The sequence below is a fragment of the Plasmodium malariae genome, assembly GCF_900090045.1.
Source record: "Plasmodium malariae genome assembly, chromosome: 5".
Taxonomy (NCBI): domain Eukaryota; phylum Apicomplexa; class Aconoidasida; order Haemosporida; family Plasmodiidae; genus Plasmodium; species Plasmodium malariae.
The window spans coordinates 1,368,088-1,386,869 of record NC_041779.1 but is presented as its reverse complement, the minus strand read 5'-3'; the positions used below and the strand labels follow the sequence as shown (position 1 = coordinate 1,386,869).

Below are 18,782 nucleotides of genomic sequence, written 5' to 3'. Positions count from 1 at the left end.
TATACCATTAGCATAAAAATTTTAACAGAAAAAATGAATAAAAAAAAAAAAAAAAAGGTCATAATGCAACATTATCTCGCTCTTTGGAAATGTTTCCTCATTAGAGATGAAATGTACATGCAGCATGTATTGCGTATGAGTCAACGAAGGGAAGTAATAAATTAAAATTATACGAATGTATGTACATATATGTAAATATATATATATGTATATATTAATATGTGCGTACATTTTGCTATTATATGTACACAAGTTTAAAAAAAATTTGCCTACATATTTTAAGAACAATTGAAAAAACATTTATTACGAAAGCGAAAAAAAAAAAAAAAAAGTGGCAGTACTCTATAGGGATATAATAAATCAAATTATGAAAACAAAATAATAAATTTTCACATTCGAGAAAAAAAATAAAAATAAAATAAAAAATGTCAAAAGATAAATACCAGAAGCATGGAGATGCTATATTTGCTAAACTAGAAAAAGTGGTAAGCCTTCATAAGAAAATATTAGAACATTTCCCATTTGAGGCAAGTCAGTTAAAGGGAAAACGTACATTATAACATCAAAAATGATGAGCTTATGGGAACTTTTTGAATCTTATTTTATATTCTATCACTTTGTGCGTTATCCCAAAGTGTTTCATCCTTTTGTATATTATATTTTTTATTCTTATCTTTTATATCGGTTCGTTTTGTTTCATTTCGTTTTATTTCGGTTCGTTTTGTTTCATTTCGTTTTATTTCGGTTCGTTTTGTTTCATTTCGTTTTATTTCGGTTCGTTTTGTTTCATTTCGTTTTATTTCGGTTCGTTTTGTTTCATTTCGTTTTATTTCGGTTCGTTTTGTTTCATTTCGTTTTATTTCGGTTCGTTTTATTTCATTTCGTTTCTTTTTATTTCGTTTCTTTTTATTTCGTTTCGTTTTATTTCGTTTAGTTTTATTTCATTGCATTATATTTCGTTCCCTTTTATTTCACTTGATCATATTTCAGTCCTTTTTATTTTACGTTTTTCCCGTGTGTCATGTATCAGAATTCGGAGTTGTTGTCTCTAACATATGGGGCGTTAGTGAGTCAACTACTAAAAGACTTGGAACTAGTAGATGAAGTTAATGAGCAACTAGAGAAAATGTAAAAGCTTAACGTTGGAAGACTGAACATATATAACAACCGTTTATGTGTCTTAAGCTCATCGTCTGCAAATATACACATTCATATGTACATATGTATATAGATACACAGCAAGGAAAACTAACTCAAAAGAGTTTCCTATCTTTTCATCTTTTAGGGGTTACAATATAGGAATAAGGTTAGTTGAAGAATTTCTTGCCAAGTCGGACATCTCGTTTTGCGAAGATTTCGAAGAGACTGTGGAGGTTATAGCAAAGGTAATATATGTTCAAAAAATATGAAAAAAAAAATACATAAAAAAAATGTGATAAAAAAAATATGAAATAAAAAATACGAAATAAAATATACGAAATAAAATATACGAAATAAAATATACGAAATAAAATGTACGTAAATAAGTAAGAAAGCAATAATCATCAGATGGAATGCTTATTTTCTATTTATATAAGAATGTGGAACATACGAGATTTGAGACTAGATGCCATGAAAAACGATAAAAAGGACGTATAAATTTTGTAAACACATCCTACGTATTCAAGTGCCCATATATAAATGCATGTACATATATATATATATATATGTATTTGTATGTATGTGTATGTATTCCTATGTACTTATACTTATATACATGCGCGAATTCAGGTGGCCTTTAAAATGTTCTTGGGAATAAGCGGGACTGTTACATGCATAAATAAGGAGACGAATATTTATTCCATAATTTTTGATAGTAACCCCTTAAGTGACTTTGTCGAATTGCCTAAGTCACTTTCCTCCTTAAACTACTGCAGCTTATTATGTGGAGTTATAAGGGGCGCATTAGAGCAGGTGAATACTACTGCTGTAGACAATGCTTGACTGCTGAGGACAGTTACGCACAATTACACACATATATATGTATGCACGGTATGAGACTTTTTCCGTAGCACAGGGATAAGATGCAAAAAAAATTTCTTTTTCCTGTTTCGTACATTTTATTTTCCTTTTCCTTTTCCATTTTTCCATTCGCTGTTTCCTCCCCACAGATCAGAATCAAAGTGCGATGTTACTTTGTTAAGGATATGCTAAAAGGAGATGACTACTATGAAATTTACATCGAACTGCAAGAGGTACCTTTTTTTATTATCCATGTGTACACGACTGCCCACATACATACCATAGATACATACATACATACAAACATGCATAAGTATATATGTATGCATGTACATATATTTATATACTTATCCTTTTCAAATAAATACTGAAGCAGTACGCTTTAGTTATTTTATCATCCCTACCCTCTGTATCACCTTCATCCTGCTTGTTATATTTTTTTTACAGGTTATGAAAGAAGAAATTTTAAATGATGAGGAATCGTAAAATTTTGAAATCTTAAAGACACTTTTTTGGAACATAATTTGGCATAATTGTATGAAAAAAAGTTTATTTTCACCTTAAGGGGGACATACATATATACATATATATATACATACATATATACATACATATATACATACATATATACATACATATATACGTACATACATATATACATAAATACCTACAAACACACTTTTTATTCGCGTTATCGTGTTCATAACACTAAACAGAAATTTTAGCTAGTTACATATTCTTCAACTTTTCATAACAATTATCAAAATAACTCTTTTCAATTTCAATTGACTTGGTTATTTTTAATGGGATTAAAATATCACCGCAGTTTCTTACATATGGTGGATTGCCTTTGAAAAAAAAAAAAAAAAAAAAAAAAACATAAAACACCACAAAATAACATAATACATCATAAAACAGAACAAAATAACACATCATTACAATCTTGTTATAGCTATATTTTATGATGCCAACATATGTATTCGTATGTTCATGTTTGCAGTTTTATTTTATTTTTTTTAAAGTTTGAATAGGAAAGAAAAGATATAATTATCACTCAATATGTATTCATACAAACATACTTATATACATATTTGCATATATACGTGCGTACCTACGTATCGCTCCTCACTTTTTGTAAGAAATAAGTAATACTTATCAACATATTCTAAGGACCCATAAAATTCCCTGTTGTCGTTTACAGTAACTTTAAAGTTAAAACCTTCGCTATTGTTCATTAATAACTGAAGTTCAGTAAAAACAAGAAAAATAAAAATATTTTACAGATACACTAATATGTGTAAATGTTGTTGCAAAGAGATAAGTAAAGTTAACACTATATAAAACAAAATACATTTACGAAAAAGAAAAAAAAACAAATCATTATTTATTAACATTTTAAACGATCATTTACTTCTAATAACGTTCTTGCAGTTTCCGCATTTCCAACTCCTTTTAATAAATTATTTTTACTTTCAGTAAGTGAAGAACTCATATTATGAATATCCATTAGTATAAAGTTCTTCCAAAAAAAAACAAAAAAAAATCTATTTTGAAGTTAAAATATTTCCTTTGTGTTTGTAACCACAAAATAAAGAAAAAACTGTACGAAAAGCAGCAGTCATATTTTAAATCTACTTTGTGATTAAATTATAAGCATATATGATATGAAATAAATTATTTCGACGTTAGAAGAAAATATGAATATAAATTTGATAAAAAGTAATGTAGAACTCCTTTAGTAAAAGGAAAAACAAAAAGTTACAGCTTAAACCTTATACATTACGCTACAATTTTTTTTAATCATCACTATAAATATATAAATAAATAAATATATATATGTATATTTATACAAGAATACATATATGTAGAACAATTTTGTATGCGGGTGTTCTAAATTTTGTCACGTACTGTTATCTCGAGATAGTGCTATTGGCTTCTTTTTGTTTTTTTGTTTTTTTTTTTTTTGTTTTTTTTTTTAAATGTTACATAATTTACATTATAACTTAATTTTCCTGGTAATGTTCGCTTTACACTGTTACCATTTATTTTTAATATAACTTGTGTCGAAGTTTTCAATGATTTATTATGCTTCATAAAATAAATCTTAAGGACGAATAAAAATTAGGTATCATATAGCAGTTCATTTATTTAATATTCTAAAATATGAGGAAAATACAAAAAAAAAAAAAAAAGTACGACTTCCTAAATTTTATAAAAGAAATATTTTGAAAATTATGTAAAAAAATTTGAAAATTATGTAAAAAAATTTGAAAATTATGTAAAAAAATTTGAAAATTATGTAAAAAATTTTAAAAGTTATGTGAAGATTTCTGAAAATTTCGTAAAAAAATATTTATTAATTTAGAACGATCAATAATAATGGAAGAGATTTTTTCGAAATTTACATTGTTGTCTTCCATTCTTTACAGCGTTATGTCTTATATTTTGCTTCACTTAATCGAAAATTACAATCTTTATTATTATATGTTTTTTTTTTTTATGATATTATATGAGTACATTTATTCGTATAACGATACAGCATGATATTCCCTTTATTATTTATGTACAGCTAGAAGACAATCAACGTTACATGTGTTAAAACGTAAAATTTTATTACGCTCTTTTTGTGTATATGTAATTGTAAAATTTTTTTAGATTATTTTTTTCTACGTTATACACATATATTTTTAAAGAATTCTCCATCTTATATGCAGCCTTTGAAAATATTAAATTTAATAATTAAAGATTAAGGTGCGTAAAAAAAAAAAAAAAATAAAATAATAAAATAAAAAAGTGCACAACGGAAAAGCATAACACTTTAATAGATCATTTATTTTAATTTTTTCATTTTAACTTCACTATATATAAAACTCATATTAATTTTGCGTTGTAAAGTGAAATAATTAAGCAAAGAGAATGACCAATATAAGGGTCAAGCGGAAAAAAAAAAGAAAAAAAAAGAAAAAATTACCATATTTGATCAAAAAAATCAATAATGTGAGCAATGCATGCTAAGCGGTAATGTGTTTTTACCCCATTTTGTTCACATGTAATAATGGACTATTTTAATTCGTCTCATTTGTATATAAATAATTACATATATATATATATATATATTTGTACGCGAATACATGTACTCATGTGTGTACCCTCATTGGTGCATATTTGTTTATTAACTCCTTAATTAAGCAGTCGACCACCCAGCATATATGCATTTAAATAATTTGTGCGTTTTCTTTGTTGTAATATATATTTTACTTGAACAAACAAATGTTTCTATATTTGGCATCTCGTTTTATTTATAGCGTAACACTATAATGATGATTGTTGCATGACCAGCAAGTAATCATTTGTTAAGTCCAAGAAATGAAACATGCGTTAAAATGATAACAAATTTTTTTTATTTTACATTTGGCTCCTTTTTTTTGTCTACTGAAATGAAAGTGTTACAATTTTTTTATTTATTTTATTTACATATAAATGAAAATGTGTTACTCTTTAGTGCTCATCGAAAAAAATAAAAACAAAAACAAAATTAAAATAAAATAAAATAAAATGAAATAAAAATAACAGTGCTAATTCAATACTACTAATCATTTCGTATAATTCTTTCATACTTTTAATTTTGTTTAAATAAAAAAGAACTCCATTAGCCCTTTTTTTTTTTTTTTATATTTTTTTTTTCATTAAATGAACATACTGCAAAATATTTAAGAATTTAATATTGTTACTTGTGCACATGTATACTTTTATGAACATACTTGTGCTTATAAAGCTGATTTATATATGCTTCGTTTTAGCGAATTATTAATGGAGAAAAATATTCTGAAAAGATATATGAAACCTTGTAACTTTAATTATATAATATTACATAAACAAGACATAAAATTATGAAAAACCATAATTCCATATATACTTAATATTTTGTTTTATTGAATAAATCCTTTTATATTATATCATCTTATTATACGGCTTCTGCCAATACATAGGAATAAATTTGATAACAACGTAAAGTTTATAAACATATAATGCGTGAGTATGTTTGTTAATATAGATAATATTTCATTAAAAAATACATTTTATCCCAAATTTTATTATTTACACATAAAAGAACGAATAATTAAAAAAAAAAAATTGAACGGACTAAATAGAATATTCCTAATTTTTTTTTTTTTTTTTTTTTTACTGCTACATTATTATGCACATACGTTGTTTATATCTGCATATACAAAATTATATATATATATATATATATATATATATATATATATATAACTATATAAGTAACTTATTACGGCATTATTCATAATTATACAAGAATATATATCAAATTTGCATTTTTTCCTTGTTCCTCATATATACTTATATTATATACATATATCACATATAAAAATCCTTTTTTTTTTTAACTTTGGAGATGACCCCTTTTTTTATAATTTTTTTTAATCCTTTATTTATGCCGAATATTTTTTCATTCTTTTACACAAATGTTTGCTTTTTCTTAATTGTTATCATATTCACATAAATATGTCTTTCATCACTATCTGCATATTCACTGTACTCACTTTGCTGAATAATGAAAGTTAAGTCCAAAAATATATTACTTTATATATTTCGAAGTTACAATTATATTAGTTAAAGCATATCATATATTTTATTTTCTTATATAACAAATATATCCCCTTATTTCACAATTTTCTTCCTTTTTAATTCAGTTAAAGAATTTTTTTTTTCAAGACATATTTAAATATATATAATAATATAAAGGCATTTGCCAATTTTTCATTCATATGCAAAGTTAATATTAAATAAATAATACATATACATATATTTCGTTCTATCTTTCATCAAGCCTTAACTTTTTTATTCTTTATTTTTACATTTTATAATAAGGTATAACATATTAATTCATCGAACAAATTTTATTTTACTAAACAGCCAATATTACCTGAACAATCAGGTAATGCTTCGAGATATAAATATATATCCATTGAAAATTATAAAAAAAAAAAAACTTAGTATTATATAATATTTCATTTATGTTATTTTCATTTATATATACTTTTCCTTTTCATAATATATTGTATTAAATTTCTAAAATATTATATATATGTATATTATGTATGTACCATATTAAATGTATGCCCTTAAATATTAAGAAAAATACATACAACACAAAAAGTCCAACTAAAAACGAACGAGAATAATAAATATGGGCTTAATTGTTTTGCTAGTAGCGCGATCCTTCAACATACATGTGATTCCATATAATTATATCATATTATATTATTTTATTACTGTTTTTTTATATAAAACTATGTAATAACAAGCATATATATAATGTACCATATGTTCTTTCTTTTGTTGAAACTTTCTATTTAAAAATGTAAAAAAACACTAAATTATTTTTTATTTATTTATTACAATTCTTTTTTAATTCATATAAAAAAATATACCTATACATATAATAGTACGTTTATTATTGTATGTTATGCATATATTAATATTCAAAAAATAAATCTTATGCTTACTAAACCTGTTATTATACGAATAATATTAAATAAAAAATATATTTTATTTTTCCATTTTAATAGATATATAATATTATGTTTCGTATTATAAAAATTGTACAGAATTCATTTTGATTTGTATAAATCATTTATATAAGAAATAATTTTCTGGAAGATTTTTAATTATTTAGTGGTACTATTTTGTTTAATACATATATATAAGTACTATAAATGTTTTTTTAATACATACAATATATACATTACATTATATATATATTATATATATACTTTATATATATATATGTTTTTTTTTATTGTTCTGCTATATATATTATATATGTATAAATATAATGTTCGTTAAAAATTATTTTACCTTAAAAAAAAAAAAAATCTTTTTTTCAGAGCAATAATAATTTTACTTCTCAGCTTAAATGAAAAAAAAAAAAAAATAAATTGTTACTATTTTTGTTTTTGATGAGATTATTATATTTATGTTTAACTTTAATATTAATTTTTTTTCAAGTTAAATTTATGTCAATAATTTGCAAACAGAATTGTATGTATTTATATATTTGTTTAATATAAAGTAAACTTTACGAAAGTAAAATATTTGTTTATATTATTATTATATATGAAAAAGGAAAAAAACGCAGTTTGAGGGAATTGATTATATATGAAATAAATCATTTTTTTATTTTCTTGTTTTTTTGTGATTTTATTTATATATAAAAAAATATAAACAAAAACATATAATTTATTTATATGTATAATATAAATATATATTATTTTTCGTTTTTAACGATTTTCATATAATTATATATATTATATATACATCATTTATATATATTATATATATTATATATTTTATACTATATTATATATTATATGTTTTTTTTTTTTTATTGTTTTACTGAGGGTAATTTTTAAAGAAATATTTTTCTTTTTATTTTCCCCGTTATTTACCGAATTATATTAATTTTTTTTATTTATTGTCATTGTTGTTATATATAATATAATTGTTACCATCTTTGTGTTATTGTATATTTTGTTTTTATTTTATACATTAATCGTTGTATAATATATATATATATATATGTGTATGTATGTATAGATATATATATTATATAACGTCATCCAAATATAATTAACTTTTTTATTTATTGTTATATGTACGTGACTTACAATTGTCACATATTTTATATTCATTTGAGAAATTTTATTAACCATTTTATTTATGATTACAATTTACACGTATAATTATACACATGATATGTATATGTACATATGTATAGATATATATTATATATATATGTATAAATATTTAATATACTTCATAAATGTATGTGTGTTCAATATTAATTTTATGCACACATGAGACATACAAAAATGTATATATACATTAACAGTTAAGTATTTTAGCTTTGTATTTTTATTTTATTTTTTATGCAAAAAGCTAAATAAAAAAAAAAATTATGATATTTTTTATTTTTTTTTCTATTTCGTATTAACAATTAAAAGAATTTTATGTTACATAGCTAGCACATGAACATTTTTTATTTTTTCATTATATAGATATATATATATATATATATATCTATATAAAATTATTTATGCAAATAAATGAATATAAATTTATGACAAAGAATTGATTTATTTTTCTTTTTTTTTTTTTATGATGTAATATACTTTTTATTTGTTTAATTTACAAAATATATTATTTATAGAAAAATAAAAAGAAATGAATTTATATATTTTCATTTTTTGTTTAAATTGGACTTTAAAAAGTTTTATGGCACAGTCAGTTACCTTTTAATCAGTATAATACGACTACATTATTTTTTTTTTATAACATTACAATATATAAGTCTTTTTATATATATATATATATGTATATATGTTTATATACGCTTTGTTGTATCAATATTTTATGTTGATTTCAATTTTTTTTTTTGAAAACGAAGAATTATTTTCATGAGAAAGAAATATACATAATACACAACTGGAGTGAGTGAATGAGTGACCTACTGACTTTACATGTACATTAGTTAAAATATATGTTATTTTTTTAATTCTAAATAAACGCGAATGTGTGTACAATATATACATATATACACGTATATATACATGTTTATGTATTTATATATATGTATCTACGTGCATATACCTATATAGACACAATATATATATATATATATATATATATATATATATATATATATATATATATATATATGTACGTATAATATATACCCACATATACAGCGGTTACATTTTATGAATAGAAGAAAATATGAAATAAAGTGTTTTAATGCAATAAATTTCTTATGAGAATTATATAAAAATGTTTGTTTTAGTTTAAATTTTATGTATGTAATAAAAAAATAAATAAATAGATAAATATAAGTGATATAAGTTTAAGTTATAATTTATAAATAATGGGAAAAAAAAAAAAAAAAAATTGCAGTGTCGTTTTAACTTTTATGGATATCATGGATTATTAATTGGGTATATTTCTTTTTTACCACCCAGAATTATTAAATCATGAGCTTTATTAGAAATAAAAAAAAAAAATTACATATATACATGCTTGAATTAGATTGAAGTATTTTTGATATATTATACAAAGTTTTGTGTATTAAAAAAAGTAAAAAAAAATAAAAAAAATAACCATTTAATATGTATTAAAAAGTATGTAATAAAAAATGTAACAATTTATGTGTTATTCTATTTTTTTTTTTTTTTTTATGTTAAACGTGGAGAAGTACATATAATAGAAAAAAAATAAATATAATAAATAAAAGAATAATACGAATATGTAATATATATATATATATAATATATTTTTTTTTAATAATGTAAAATTTTTTTTTTTGATGAGATAGTTATTTATTTTAAAGTACATGAAAAAGTCAGAATAAACAATAAGAGGAGGGAGATACATACATAAACGAATGATGAGAGTATATTATTACATTTAGAAAAAAAAAATATATATATCATTGCGTAATACATATAAAAGTATAAACATGAACCATATATGTATGAACATAATGCATATACATATATGTGGTTTAAACTAAAACGGAGAATTTTTTCCCATTCACCCCCATGACCACTACCTTATATGGAAATGTAGGAAACATCTTATATTTCATTTTATGGAGTATTAATAAGAAATTACATATATTTACACGTTAACAAATTTTATATTACATACGAACAAATTATATGTATGTATTTACGTAAGAACAAATTTACACGTATATAAATATATAGACAATATAAAAAGAGTGCATACAATTATTACATATAAAAAATACATACTCTATAATACCACACATTATACTTTTATGTAGTACATACTATTATTTTATTCTCGTTACATGTACAATACATTGAGATTGCACTAATTTACATACAATGCACACTACGTGCTACATTCACAATACTCAAAAGGAGCAAATAAAATACATATACATAGTTACACACATTTTTATAATTTATATATTACAGTACCATTTATCGAAGTATTTCATTTTTTAAAAAGTATTGCAAGTATATATACATATATATATAAGTATAAAATAGTTTTATTTTTAAGTATCAACAAAACCCCCTGTTTTTTCCCCCATTTTATTATGTTATTATCGTTAAAATTTTTTTTTTGTTTATTTAACTTTTATGCCCATACATTATTATTATCTTTTATGAAAGTGTAAATTACATTTCAGGGGGAGGATTTGTTTATATTTAATAATTGTAAATATAAATATAATTGTGTTTTTTTTATTTCAATAAAAGTATATTTAATTATTAACAGAAAAGGAAAATCAACGAAACAATTTTATAATAGCAGTTTTTATATATATATGTGTTTATTATTATAAAGAGTAGAGAAATTGTGCGCAGAGAAATGAGTTACTATTTTGTTCATACACATTTATAATATATTTATGTATATATTCTCCAAATTTATGTATATTTTTTGTAAATGACAAAATTAACTTTTATTTGTAATTTTTTTTTTTTTTTTTATTATTATTTTTTTTTTGTTGTTGTTTTCTCTTTTTTGTTTTTATTTAAAATTTAATAATTAAAATATTTTGAAGATTTCATATAAAAAAAGAAAATAGAAATATACATATAATACATACGTACGTATATATATATATATATTATAGATGTATATGTGACATTTAATTTTTAGACGCAATAAATGTATTTTTTTTAAAGTTAAATTTGAAGCCATTCTTATACAATTTGTTATGTTTATTGTTAATTTGTATTTATTATATGTTATGTATTATGTATATATAAACATATTTGTTTGTGTGTATTTATAGACATTCCATACATGCAACATGTTTATAGATGCACATACTTATGCATAAGTAGGTAAGGGTTTAGATGCACTTTTTTTATGTATTTAATTATTTTTTATGAGAACATATAGCAATTTGCATATTTTACTTATATATATATATACATAACTGAATATACATCCTTTTTTTGTAAAAAAATGCATACGTATAAATAGGTAAATATATATATATATATATATATATATATATATATATATATTTGCTTATTTATTTATTTGTGCGTGTTGACATTGAGTACAATTTTTTTTTTATTATTTTTTGTAATATTTTATTAATTTTAATATATATATATATTTATTTATTTAAGTATTTATTTGTTTCTATTAAAATATATACATATTATATATATATATATATTTATATTTATTGATTAATTTATTGAATTACATAAAATCAAGAATAAAATGATGGTAAACGCATATAAGAGACCAAAGAAAGTGACCATAGGAGGGATGTATTATAGTAAGGAATATTTTAGTAGGAGAAGAAATTATTATTATGGGTATAACAAATATAAGAATTATAGTTACTACTATAAATTACAAAATTATAAGAAAATGAATAATTACGAAGAGCAGGAAGAAAAGGAAAAAGAAAAAAATTATAAGGACTTGAATAATAATTTATCAAAAGGAGTAGGTCGCAGGAAACACAAAATGCAGAATGAAATGGGCATGACAGAGGTAAAAGGGAAGAAGAGAGGATATAGTAGAAAAAAAAAATGTATTATTAAAATTCTTAAGAGGCCAACAGATGGCATGACGAATGAAGAAAGGGAGCAGAAGTTGGCAGGCACGAATGGAAGAAGTGGTAGTAATATAACAAAGGAGAAAAATCAGAATAAGAAAGAGGAGGAGAATACTGAAAACAACATTGACAAGGATAGTAATGATGTAGAAAGGAAGGATGTAAAGAAAGAGAAAAAGAGTAAAAAACAAAAGTTGGAAACGAGTTTAACCAAGATAAAAAAATCGAAAGAAGTTTTTAAGTTTACCTCAACACAGGAGTTGTTTAATTTGCTTTTGAAAGATGTTAAGGATTCTGCAGAAGAAGAAACCGTGGGAAAGAATAAAAAAAACAACAAAAGTAGTAGCAGCAGCGACAGCCACAACAAAATTATATCAAATGGACCTTCAATGGAGCACAATGAAATTAAGAACAAAAAAGAAAGTGCAAAGAAAATGGAAAAAAAAAAGAGCAAATCGAACTGTATTAAGAAGACAAGCATTATAAAGATAGAAGCAAAAGGTGAAGGTAAGGAACAAGAAGATGAAAAGAAAAAAAATAAGAAGAATATTCTTAAGGTACATGCAGATGTTATGAGAAAGAATGAGGTAGATATCTTTACGCAGAGAAGCGATCATATTTTGAAGGAATGTGTGAACAGTTATAGTCGTGGTAGTTGCAGTAGTAGTAATAACAAAAGAAGTGGAAGCATTAACAGCGGAGGTAGCAGTAAGAACAATATCAGTAGTAATAGCAGCAGTAGCAACAACAACAACAACAACAACAACAGTTTTGTTGATTGGAAGAATAATTTGAGTGAGATTTCCATGGCCGACAAGTTTTATAATGCACGAATTAAGGGATCCAATAATAATAGCGGTTATTACTACAATAGTTGTGAAGATAATTGCATTTTACTTAAGAGCAAGAACAATAGCAGCAACAGCAGCAGCAAGTATTATAATACAAAGAACGTAGAAAATGGCACAATTAGCGAGAAAAAACTCATGAAAGTGATGAAAAATGTAGATGGTAATAATAAATATTGTACTAATAAGAAAGCAGTAGAAGTAGCTGGGGTAGGAGGTGTAGGTGCCTTAGTTGGAGGAAAAGATAGCAATTATTTGAAATGTTCATCATCCAAATATGCATGTTCAAGTACCAACGCGAATTTATTATTAAGTCATTCACAAAAATTGGAATTACTTAAAAATAATAGTTTGAAGAATGAGGAATTGAAAAAATTAAAGAAGGAAGAGGAAGAAGGTTTCTTTGCCATACCCTTATATATGAGATCACCCAAACCGGAGCAAATACCAATACCAGTTTACTTATCAGAGGATGTTATGAACAACGCAGGTAGTAAAGAGATAGAAATTTTTTCTAATGGCAGAGATGATGAGGTGGAGGGAGGTAACAATAATATTATTAACGATAATGGTATTAATAATAATTCATTTGTGAATAGTGCAAGTGGGAACAGTGTAGGAATTATGAAAACGATAGGAGAAAGCTTCAGCAATAACAAAACATACAAAGATAAGACGACAGCAAGAAATAGTAGTAATAATAATAATAGTAATGGTAATACCCCAGTTGTGAAAGCTAGCAAGAATTATACAAAAAATGTAAATGATTTTAAAAATATGCACAAAGAGAACGAGAACCCATTAAATTTTGCGAAAAAAAATCTGGAAAAAAAAAAGAAAAAAACTTTCCTGAACAGAAATTATAATAATGTAATGCTGTTCAATATGGAACCAAATAACTCGAAACAAAATCATGATCCGCTGAATATTGGAAGTATGAAAACTAACAAGCTGTATAATAATAATAATATACATTCGTCATATATGACCAAAACATCTAATTATAATGGATGCAATCTGCATAAATATGTTAAAAATTCTAAGGTGGAAAAATATTTTTACAATAAGAAGTATAAAGTTAAAACGTACTTTAAGGAAAATCACAGAAATAAAAATTTTTACCCTTTAAAAGATGTTAAAATTGCGGCATATTAATATGTCGTGGGTGATATATAATAGTTGGGGTAAGAGGAATAGAGTTACTACATGTATATCTACACATTTCCACATGTATTTTTGCACACATAGTACATACATACATATATTATATGTGTTGTATATATATATATGTTTGTGCATGGTTTGTTTTTGCCGTACAAGCGATATTGTTATTGAAACTGTTGTATCATTAAAAGAAATACAAAAAAAAAAAAAAAAAAAAAAAAAAAAAGAACCCACATGAATAAATGTTTATTTCGTGTAAAGTATTCAATATTATGTAGTAGTAAAAAAAAAAAAAAGAAAAAAAAAAAAAAAATTGGACCATATTTTTCAAATTTTGTGAAATGTTTAAAATCGGGAACGAATTATGATTGTTTTCCAAAATGCACGTAACCGTTTTTACTCTTGAGTAAACTCAGGTCATAGATTTACTGAATTTAGTCCCTTGCAATGAGGCGTACGACAATGTACACTAAATTAAGCAAAGAAAATTTCACGATAATGTAGGTAGAGTTTTTACGCATCAATCCATTGAGAGATAGAAAGAGAGAGATTGGGGAGCAAAATGAAGAGCCCAACCTCCCAACGTACGAGAGACTTCACGTGTGTTTTACGAGAGTATTTACTTGGCATAATATTTATGTAGAGGCAATTAAGAGGAATTTAAATTATTATATATATATATATAGATAGATAGATATAGATATAGATATGTATATATTGTGTATATTGTTATATATGTCTGTATTTTTTTCTTTTTTATTTTTTGACGTGGGCATGTTTTTCAAATTAGTTACCTCCATTTTTGTTCAATGCCTCCAAGCTGTTATATATATATATATATATATATGCATTTACAAATGTACCCTGTTTAGTTTGATTTAGGTAAAGGTGGTTAGATGTTCACAAACATACATACGCCCACACCGCGCATTATACAAATATGTGTATATACACATACTAATATACATAGACACACACATACTATATATGTTATGCATATTTATACATACGTGTAAATTATAGAATTCTGACATTTTGAGCTACCATTTTTTTGATCATAAGAGCAAAACTTAACAATTAACAACAACGAAGTATAATGTTATGGAATGGTTAAGATAAAGGAGGAACGCGATAACGACTTTTGCATTATGTTCAAAGAAAAAAAAATAAAATTAATAAAATTAAATAGTAATAATATTAATAATAATAAAAAATAACGTAAGGATGAATCGCGTCGTTATAGCTGAAAGGAGCTAATGGGTGAATACAAAATTTTTTAAGATGTTTATATAGCAAAGTAAAAACATTATGCACCAATGCTTTATTATGCATATCATACGTAATGCAAACTGTGCGCGTACTACATATATATATGTGCACACATTTTCGAGGATATACTAAACTCATTATTACGTTTAATAAAATTATTCGAACAGAAAAGATGCATATTTTAATTGCACACATTATTGCATGGCTTGTTCACGTAATTTTGAAATTTCTTGAATGACATTTAAGCTAAAAAGAGAAACGTTGTACATATAAATACGTAAATATATAAAATATTTATTATCGTGAAAAATGCTACATGAAGAAGGAAATAAAAGTTTGACCTACATTTTTCTTACATCTTACAAACAAAGATAATAAATGTTTTACTTTATCTTAAAGTGAAAATTCATTTTTAACATCTCGCAGGTATATGCAACATAACTTGGCATGATTTGGCATAATCTGGCGTAATTCGGTGTGATTCTAAATTTTCACCTATTGTTGCATAAGGGTAAAGAAGATGAGTAATGTGAACACACATAAATTTGCTTCACTCCGTTTCGCCCATTTTACTTCCTATTCATAACACTTCTTTTCCGCGAGTGCATTACTTTCCGGGTAGAGGTTTCGCGTGGCTAGCCAAGTCAATAATCTTCTGAATATTATTTATGTACTTACTTATTTGGTTGTTCAACTGCTCCCAGTGTGCATCACTGAAGTGTCTTAAAATTGCCGTTTTCAGTTGTACCGTTTTGTTTATTTGGTCAATTTTTGCATCAATAACCCCATTTCCAATAGCGGCAACAAGAATTTGTTCAATTTGTAGAGTAGTAATATTTAGTTTTTCTGAAATGTATTGAATATTTTGAACATTGGACTCTTTAAATAACGATATAATAGATAGTAAGTAAATTTTATTTTCACATGCTTCTAGATCTATATTATATTTAGTAAAGAAATCAACACCATAAGTATTTTTAAAAGTTAAAAATTCATAAATGCTGTATTTATAAAAAATAGTTAGTAACTCATATATAGGTCTATGTTCATGTATAGTTTGCAAATTTTGTATAGCATCCAAATATAATATTTCATGAAAATAAATAATGTTATTTAAATTAATCGAATCAACAATTAGTTCAACACTTGCATTAACTGTATTTGGACGATTAAGTATTTCTACTCCTTCCTTTTGAAAATAGTATATATGTTTTTTTAAATGCTTAAATGAGTCTTCATACTTTTTTAACTTTTTCAATTCTTGTGCAATAATTAAATATATCTGTCTCTTTTCACGGGAACTTATATTCCATTCCTTTATCCACTGATCTATGAATTTAATATATGGAAGAATATTATGAAAAATATTATTTTGAGATGAAAATTGTAAAATAGCTATAAAGGTCGGGAAGCGAAAAGAAAAATTTACACTAAAAGAGTTATATAATAGTTGTAATATTTTTAATCTTAATTCTGGAAAAACATTATAATTTTTTATAGCTTTAATAAAATTATTAGTTGCATTATTTAAATCTTCAACACTCTTAAATTCTAATTGTAAAATGGATATCAAAATAACAAAATATTCTTCTACTTCTTTATAAAATTCACTAAAACTTTTTATACTCTCTTTATTATCTATTATAACTTTTATCTTGTTATTCTTTTTTGTTTCAACTAGAGTCTCAAACACGAAATCACTTGCTGACAACAACAAGGAAAATATTTCCGATCTATTATTACTCTCTGAATCCTTATCTTGCTTTTGATATATGTTCAAAAACTTTTTAAAAAATACTTCATATTCTTGTATATTCTTTTGCTTCAATAAACCTAAAATCCAATCACCGATCGTTACTGCAGTTACTGTTCCTGATAGATCATGCGTTAGTTGTATATATACCGACATTTTGAGAGCAGTGGAGTTAGCTCGGCCGTAAAGAGAAAGCGTTCCGACGGTATAAATCTATGCGTTTATGTTATGTATATATATATATATATTCGCGTGTTATATACACGTGTGTATATTATTACATACGTATGTTTAACTTTTTCCCGATTTGCACGATAACGCTGAAAGCAGTAGTGTACAATATTTCCGAAGCGCTCGTATAAAAATGAATTAAGTGTAATAGCGCAAATAAACACTTTATGCTACAAAATGATGAAAATTCAAATCGCTTAAAGAATGATACTTCATACTACTATGTAGTGTTCTTTTTTTAACAAGCTATTTCGCCGTTTTAAAAAAAAAATAAATAATCAGTTTTGCTGTACAATTATGTAAACAAGTACTTTTGTTTGTTCATTCGTTCGTATGTACTTTTGTTTGTTCATTCGTTCGTATGTACTTTTGTTTGTTTATTCGTTCGTATGTACTTTTGTTTGTTTATTCGTTCGTATGTACTTTTGTTTGTTCATTTGTTTTTATGTACTTTTGTTTGCTCTTTTTTTTTTCTTTTTTTTTTTTTCTGCTATTAATTATGCGCGGAAGTAATAATTTTCCCCTTTAATCTGTTTAGATTTCTTTCTTTTTTTTTTTTTTTGAGTTTTAACTTTTTTGCAACTCAGAAACGTTTAATTGTTTTTTCATATTTGTTTAATCATATATGTATTATAAGTATTATACGGAATATAGGAAGTATACGTATCATTGTAATAAAGGCAGCGCTGCAGTGAATTGACTTAACACAGTAAACATATACTGCATATATATACATGCATATATAATATGCCCAATACGTAATGTATATTGAAGTGTATGTTTATCCATGTATTTCGTCGTACTTGTATGCAGTGAATGTTACATAAGTATATACATATATATACCTATATATATACAATAACAAGCACAAACGCTC

At 24.0% G+C, this 18,782-nt stretch overlaps 4 protein-coding genes across 4 annotated transcripts; 2 read left to right on the top strand and 2 right to left on the bottom strand.

The window, feature by feature from the left end:
• Positions 1-425: 425 nt before the first annotated feature.
• Positions 426-2,487, top strand: PmUG01_05036000 (trafficking protein particle complex subunit 3, putative; the record flags this gene model as incomplete). Its single annotated transcript, XM_029003574.1, has 6 exons — positions 426-485; positions 1,031-1,128; positions 1,286-1,385; positions 1,771-1,968; positions 2,151-2,234; positions 2,449-2,487. 6 exons carry the CDS (start codon positions 426-428, stop codon positions 2,485-2,487), a joined length of 579 nt encoding a protein of 192 aa, XP_028860507.1.
• A 243-nt stretch (positions 2,488-2,730) lies between these two features.
• Positions 2,731-3,508, bottom strand: PmUG01_05035900 (conserved Plasmodium protein, unknown function; the record flags this gene model as incomplete). Its single annotated transcript, XM_029003573.1, has 3 exons — positions 2,731-2,849; positions 3,113-3,242; positions 3,413-3,508. The coding sequence occupies 3 exons, from the start codon at positions 3,506-3,508 to the stop codon at positions 2,731-2,733; spliced, it is 345 nt and encodes a 114-aa protein (XP_028860506.1).
• An 8,792-nt stretch (positions 3,509-12,300) lies between these two features.
• PmUG01_05035800 (conserved Plasmodium protein, unknown function) lies at positions 12,301-14,643 on the top strand (the record flags this gene model as incomplete). Its single annotated transcript, XM_029003572.1, has 1 exon — positions 12,301-14,643. One exon carries the CDS (start codon positions 12,301-12,303, stop codon positions 14,641-14,643), a length of 2,343 nt encoding a protein of 780 aa, XP_028860505.1.
• Positions 14,644-16,528: 1,885 nt separating this feature from the next.
• Positions 16,529-17,830, bottom strand: EIF3M (eukaryotic translation initiation factor 3 subunit M, putative; the record flags this gene model as incomplete). Its single annotated transcript, XM_029003571.1, has 1 exon — positions 16,529-17,830. One exon carries the CDS (start codon positions 17,828-17,830, stop codon positions 16,529-16,531), a length of 1,302 nt encoding a protein of 433 aa, XP_028860504.1.
• Between the last annotated feature and the right edge of the window lie 952 nt (positions 17,831-18,782).